Source organism: Camellia sinensis, chromosome 10 (assembly GCF_055761805.1).
Source record: "Camellia sinensis isolate YWXY chromosome 10, ASM5576180v1, whole genome shotgun sequence".
Lineage (NCBI taxonomy): Eukaryota > Viridiplantae > Streptophyta > Magnoliopsida > Ericales > Theaceae > Camellia > Camellia sinensis.
This window is the reverse complement of record NC_138970.1, coordinates 72,951,553-72,959,367: the sequence shown is the minus strand read 5'-3', so window position 1 is coordinate 72,959,367 and position 7,815 is coordinate 72,951,553. Positions and strand designations below refer to the sequence as shown.

Sequence of the window (7,815 nt, the reverse complement as noted above, 5' to 3'; positions counted from 1 at the left end):
TCAGCGTGATTAGAGTATCTCAAGATACGTGAAATGCGACCCTGACAGTTTGTTTTCTCAGGACGAGTGAAATGCGACCCTGAGCAGTTTTTCTCCTCTGCTCACGTAACCCTAAGTGGTTTTTCTCCTCTTCTCACGATTTCAGCGTGATTAGAGTGTCTCAGGACAAGTGAAATGTGATCCTGAGCGGTTTTTCTCCTCTTCTCATGATTTTAGCGTGATTAGAGTATCTCAGGGCGCGTGAAATGTGACTTTGAACGGTTGTTTTCTCAGGATGCGTGAAACGCAACCCTAAGTGGTTGTTTTCTCAGGACGCCAGAAATGCGACCCTGAGTGATTTTTTTCTCTTTTCACGATTTCAGTGTAATTAGAGTATCTCAGGACGCATGAAACGCGACTTTGAGCGATTGTTTTTCAGGATGCATGAAATGCGACTTTGAGCGGTTGTTTTCTCAAGATGCGTTAAATGCGACCCTAAGTGATTGTTTTCTCAAGACACGTGAAACGTGACCCTGAGCGCCTGCTATCTCAGGACGCGTGAAGCTCATTCATATGTTGTTATCTTGTTATTGCTTATTGCATCTATTATTGCTTATTGCTTGCATGATTGTGACTTTTCAAAATAGCCAGCTTCGTGACGTGTGTGAGTTCAGATCTCAAAGTATATTTTTTTGTGCATATCATTTACATCCTAGCCCAGAACTACGCTAGTTTGATTCCCTGCAAAGGGATACATAGGCAGCTTTTGGGCTCAACCAATTTACTTTATGTCTTAATTGCTTGCCCACATCTTACGGCCTTGTCAAAATGGGTCGTCTCTGAGCTTTGACATTCACTCATGTCATTTCATGACGTCGAGCTCTATCAAAGAGGGGAACCTGTAGACACCCCATTTTTTACTCCCCTTAAGCCTTGGACGCCACCAATTGATCACCCGATGATGAATTTGTATACGGTTGCCAAATGTTTCGCTTCTTCAGCAGGAAACCTCAGTTTTGAACCTACAAACTTTGTGCCTTGTTTTGGACCAAAACAGTAGTTTTTCATGCCTAAGCATCTAGGGACCTGCAGACCCACTAGTGTGGCCTGCTGCCCACTATTAGTGCCCTGCCGACCCCTTGTGTAAAATTTTAGATCTTTTTGCCAGCTGTGCTAGATATCTATATAGATGCATGCACTGCACCAGCTGTGTCTGTATGGATATTTCTGAGGTGGACTCATATATATTTCTATATATAGACGACTCCCTCTCATTTTTTTAAAGTTGGAAAATTTTACAGAGCAAAAGTTTTGGAAAATATTTCTCTCTCTACATTTCTCTCTCTCCCTTGCAACTTACATAACCTTTGCCTAGACACTCTAAACCAAACCTTGAGGGATTTTGCTGAGGTGCTTAAGCTTGCATTTTTAGCACTTAAGAGTGTGAAACTAGTGGTTTGAGAATTCAAGGGATCACTCCCCTTCAAGAGGTATACATTCTAGTTCTTTTGTACCATCTCTTTCTCATCTTTTCTTGTTGTTTTTGAATTGTTTATCACTTGTATTTTTGGGCAGAAACTTATGGTTTAAAGCCATTAAAGATAGAAGGGTGGATCACCCTTCTTTGGACCTTGTTTCATAGGCTTTTACCCTTGTGTTTCCCACCTTTTTATCAACTTTTTTGAGCTTTTTCCCACTGGTTTCTAGAGTTTTCCAAAGGCTAAAAATCATATTTTGAAGTCCTAAAAATGGAGGAGGTAGCCTCCCTCCTTGTGCTTGTTTATTAGCTTAATTGCTCAATGTTTTTATCTTACTCTTTTAGCTGTTTTTACTTTGATTCCACCACTGGTTTGAGCCAATTTAGGACTGTTTTTATGTGTTAGTTTCATTTGTGCTTTGTATTGCATGCTTGTAGTGTAATGGTCCTCATAGGCTTGGTGGTTTAGGCCTTAGCCACCAACCTATTTGAGTGGATAGCATTTATTTTTTGCTTTCCATACATATGTTCACCTCTAAGAATCTCTGCAACCTCCCTCATTTCTTGGCTTTTCCTTTGCTTTGAGAGTTGTTTCAAACTAATTGATTGTTTAAGTTTGAGATAGAGGTATTGTGCTCAATGGTTTAATCCCTTTGGGGGTTCATTACCAATAGCATGGTATCTCTCTCATGCCTAAAACAATACTTGGTTTGACACTTCCCTCCTTTAATGGACTTAATACTCATTTTAGACTAAAATGATTAATGAATGGAAAGGCAATGAAATAGAGTAATAAAATTGGAATAAAATGAAGCAAGATAATAACATAATTTGGTGTTCAATCGGATGTTAATTGAACACATGGAGACTTGAGTCATTTCATACTTGTTAGTGATGAAATGGTTCAAGTTTCCAAGGTCAACCACTTTCCTTGATCAATCATGATAGGGAGGAGGTTTGCGAGTCTTTCATTATGCATTTATTCAAATTGTATCCCTTGGTTCATAAGTCATCACTCAATGAAATTGCGCGGATTGATGGCTTGCAAATCGAGCCTGCCTCTCCTTTGAGTTGTCTGAAGATAAGGAGAGGCAAGGCGGACAGACATCCCCTGAAAATGCTATGTTTGTGCTCTATTTGTTTTCTGTTGTAGCAGGAGAAACCCACCATTAGTGGCCAGCAGGCCACCTTTTCTGTATGACAGGCCACCAAAAGTGGGCGGTTGGCCACCATTTCTGGCCTACTAGCCACTTTTGTCCACTAGACAGTACCTTTTTTTTTTACAGAATAGAGTAGAAGCTGAGGAAAAATAGTGCAAGTTTCTGGCTGTAAAACAGAACCCTCTTAGCAGCAAAATAGAAGCATTTTTGGGTGGAAAATCTGCTGGCATACATAAGTCCTTTCATTGATCTACAGGACCCGTGGAATGGTGGATTTGTAATTTATTAGTTAGTTTCAATTCCCTAATTTTGGTATTGTAATAATTAGCTAGAATAGCTAGTTATGTGTTGTATGTAATTAAGTAACTAGAATAGTTAATTAATTGGCTAGAATAGTTAGTTTATTTATAGTGTTGTAATAATTGTTTAATTAGTTAACTACTTAGTGTAGCTAATTTATTTTGGGTATTGTAATAGTTAGTTAATTCGGTAATTAGCTAGGACATTTATTTGGCCTCTCCTGCGCGAGGGCAGTCTTGTAATAATGTGTATGTCATCCAACCCCGTGTCTTTCTCCCTTTTATTTATTCGCTTATGATGGGTAGCTTAAAACATCATATTTCTTTTAGCATTTCTCATGTTTTTATCCATTTGTTTTTGTGGGGGCTGAATAATAATATATTAAGGAAAGCCAAATGTATCTGAAGATTTAACAGGACAAAGACGATTCGACCCTATCCAAAAGGGTCCTGAACCCAAGATATTTAAATCGGCCATGCAATCGACCATATAAGCGGTTGAATAGGACTTGGCATACGACTGAAAGGCTGAATAAGCAATCACGCGCTAGATTAAGAGTGGTCCCGACTCCTGAGACTAGATATTAGTATAAATAGAGGAACATCAACCAAAGAAAGGTATGTGAGAATAGATGAAACAACTTGAGATAGAAGTAAACTTGAGAGCATACCAACTTGTCCGTCAGAGTGCTAACTCCGGCACCCCCGGCTGGAGTGTTCATCCTTTTTCAGGTGACAGTTAGAGGATCAAGAACGTCTTATTGGATCTTGGAGTATTTCCAAACCACTTCTCCACAATTGGCGCCGTCTGTGGGAATACTTAAGCACATCCATGGCGGGCGTAACAGATGATCCTCCGGTAGTCGTTGACGACATTACGCCAAAAGATGACATCACTCCAAGAAACATGCTTGGACCGGAGAATATCACCGTACGACGGACCTTGAACTTCGACTTAGTAGCCCAGACCTCACCCTCAACATCAGTGCATGAGACAATGCAGATGATTATGAATCAAGTAAAGCAAAATGAACAGTGGCTGGAAAACATGATGGCTAAGAATGAGCGCCTTTGCCAGGAATTGGCCTTGGAGGTGGAAAAATCCCAACTGGCCGCGTGCCAAGACCGGGGTCAACCTTCAGGAAAGAAGGATGGCCGACGACGTCGACTTCGGAAACATGATAATGACAGTGATTATTACTCACCATCCCTGAAACTCGGAAAGAAAGGATGAGTCGATGTATCTAGCTCATCCGAAGGAAGTCCGTATGTGCAGTACAAGCGAGGGAGAAGAAGTGATGATTCAAATGAAGAAGATAAGCATGACCCTTTTGTGCGACGAATTGCAAGGGCAGTGCTACCCAAGAAGTTCAAAGCACCGTCGTTCACCCTTTATGACGAAAAATCAGACTCCACTGATCATATTCATCATTATAAATTGGCGATGACACTGCATGTTGACAATGAAGCCCTCATGTGTCGAATGATCCCGAGCAGTCTGGGACCACTGGCCGTCATATGGTACTATAAACTAGAGCCGGCATCGATTAAAAGCTTCCATCAACTCTAAAAGTCCTTCAAGGCAAGATTCATCACCAATGAAATCCAGCCAAAGCAAGCCTATTCTCTCTGGGCAATGCAAATTAAACCAGAAGAAACCCTTCGTGAATACTAGACACGCTATTGCAAATACTTTAACTTGGTAGATGATTCTTACAATGACTCTATAGCCATCACCGCCTTTAAGATGGGATTACATGCTGATAGTTCCCTCCACAGTTCATTGACCAGACAGCCCCCCAAAATAGTTTGGGCGTTAATGAAGAAGGTCGAAGAGTATTGCAAAGTGGAAGATGATGCCCTATGGGTCAAAGCCGGACAGAAAGCCATTAAGACAGCTTCACCTGGAACCGTTCAGCCGTTAAGCGTCGTGCCATCAAGGAGCCTCGAACCGCGGAGTCAGGCCAAACGAGACAAAAGGCGTCACTCACGCCGATCAAACAATCAATGTTCACATCGATCAAATGAACAATATCAAGTGGATAGCAAGCGCACAAAATGCTCGGACAAAAAGCACACAGAGTTGGCAGAGCCGGCCAACAAGATTTTGTCAAAAGTTTAACACTTTCTGTTCTTTAAATGGCCTTCCAAAATGGTTGAACCTTCTGACACTAGGAGAAGGGACAAGCGGTGTGAATACGATAAGGACCACGGTCATGACACCGACAATTGTTATGCATTAAAGGATCACCTGGAAAAACTGGTACAAGACGGGTGGCTGGTGCAACACGTCCGAAAGAATAATCCATCGAACACAGTAGCCTTAAGGCTAGATTCGACTCCACTTAGTGTAATTGACATGATATACATCGTACCGCTGTCAACCGAGATACAGACAATTCAGTTACAACCTAGCCTCCAAAGGCCGATCACACCAGCAAAACGGCCCCATGAAATTGGAAGGATTAGTTTTGACGACACCGACTTAGTTGGAGTAACTCTTCCACACATCGATCCCCTCGTCATTGAGTTATGCATCAACAGATTCACCATTGAACGTGTTCTCATCGATTAGGGAAGCACTTCAGAAATAATGTATTATAAGACATTCGTCAAACTCGACTTCACAGACTCGGATTTGTTGCCGGCCGATTACCCATTATTTGGCTTCAACGCTAACCCTGAGTATCCATTGGGCAAGATCACATTACCAGTTTGGGCGGGCACCAGATTAGTTGATGTAGAATTTATGGCCGTCAAACTTCTATCGCCATACAATCTCATCATGGAAAGAACTTGGTTGCATACAATGCAAGTTGTTCCGAGCACCTACCATCAATTACTTCGTTTTTCGACCGAGTATGGCAATGCACAAATTCGGGGTTCTCAGAGATCAGCACAAGCATGCTACCTTGTTGTTGCTGCAAAGAGACCAATGGAAATGGAAGTGAATTCAAAGTACCAGATCGGGAGAGCCTCGAGGATATTGAGAAGATCTCCAGTGAAAAGGCAACTGAAGATTTGGATCGGATCGAATTAATGGGAGTCCTGATAAGTTCTTCATGATCGGCACTTCCCTGAATGTAGTTGAAAGGCACAATCTTGTGTCCTTCTTATTCGGCAACCTCGACGTGTTTACATGGACGCCATACAATATACCGGGGATGGATCTTTCTGTGGCCCAGCACTACTTAAAGGTCGATCCAAAATGTAAACCAATCATTCAAAAAAAATTCGTTAATCAGCCTCAGAGCATGTTTCTGTCGTTGTTGAAGGAGTTGACCGGTTGCTTGATGCCGGGGCAATTCATGAAGTTACCTACCCTACATGGTTGTCTAACACGGTGGTTGTAAAGAAGAAAAATGGATCCTAGTGTGTTTGTGTGGATTTCACAGATTTAAACAAAGCTTGTCCCAAGGATTGTTTTCCCCTCCCCAGAATAGACCAACTCGTAGATGTAACCGCGCATCATCAACGAATGGTCTTTTTGGACGCCTACAGAGGCTATCACCAAATTGCCATGTGCCCAGAGGACCAGGAAAAGACTGCATTCCTCACCCCAAGAGAAACCTATTGCTACAAGGTCATGCCTTTCGGGTTGAAGAATGCAGGGGCAACTTACTAAAGACTAGTTACTGCCATGTTCAAGGAACAGCTCGGCCACACCATGGAAGTATACATTGACGACATGGTGGTTAAATCCAAGGAAAAGCATGCCCATCTAACCGACTTGGCAGAGACATTCGGCATTATGTGAAAGTACAAAATGAAACTGAACGCCTCAAAGTGTGCACTCGGCATCAGTTCCGAAAAATTCCTTGGCTACATTGTTAACCAACACGGAATAGAGGCCATCCCAAGGTAAATCATGACAATTCTAGAACTCGGCTCTCCTCAGTCGGTCAAAGAGGTTCAGAAGCTAATGGGAATGGCTGCCGCGCTCAACAGGTTTATTAGCCGTTCCACAGATCGTTGCCGATAATTCTTTCATACACTTCGGCAAGGTAAAGCCTTTGGATGGACCCGCGAGTGCTAGGCCACTTTGGACATTTGAAAACGTACCTCCGATCAATACCACTCTTGGCAATCCCCTTGGCAGGTGATCCGCTCATTCTGTACCTGGCGGTATCTAACCGAGCAGTCAGTGCCGTACTTTTAAGGGAAGAACTCGGGGAGCAACGACCAGTTTACTATGTAAGCAAAGCAATGGTTGACGTTGAAACACGCTATCTACCAATGGAAAAGCTCATCATTGCTCTCATTATAGCTGCAAGAAAACTAATGCACTACTTTTAGGGGCATACCATAAGGGTACTAACGGACTAGCCCCTCCAGTCAGCGCTCTGTAGCGCGGAAGCATCAGGGTGTATTTTGAAGTGGGTTTTGGACCTCGGCCAGTATGATATCCAGTTTCTTCCTAGAACTTCCATCAAAGGGAAAATTCTCACCGATTTTGTAGCCGGATTCACAGGATGCCTTGCTAACTTCAAGTCCGTGCAACCTAAACCCAACTGGAGGATATATGTTGGAGACATTTGGAAGGTGTACTGTGACAGGTCATCCAACCAACGTGGCTGTGGGGCAAACGTAGTAATCATGACCCCCGAAGAGGTAATAATCGAGCAGGCAGTCAAACTTGGCTTTGATGCATCAAACAATGAGGCCGAATACGAAGCATTGCTAACCGGCCTACGAAATGCACTTCACCTTAGTGCATGGTGGCTGCTTGTTTTCTATGACTCGAAGTTAGTCATCAACCAGTTGAAAAGCGAATATGCAGCTAAAAATGATCGCATGGCAGCTTACATGAAAACGGCGAATTCTTTGCCCGCGAAATTCGACCACAATGAATTGAATCAAATAACCCGGGATCAGAACACGTATGCGGATGCCCTGGATT

General features: G+C 42.7%; 1 protein-coding gene across 1 annotated transcript; it reads left to right on the top strand.

The window, feature by feature from the left end:
- Positions 1-5,067: 5,067 nt before the first annotated feature.
- On the top strand, positions 5,068-5,490 carry LOC114291675 (uncharacterized). The gene has a single exon (XM_028235540.2). It carries the CDS (start codon positions 5,068-5,070, stop codon positions 5,488-5,490), a length of 423 nt encoding a protein of 140 aa, XP_028091341.2.
- The last annotated feature ends 2,325 nt before the right edge of the window (positions 5,491-7,815 follow it).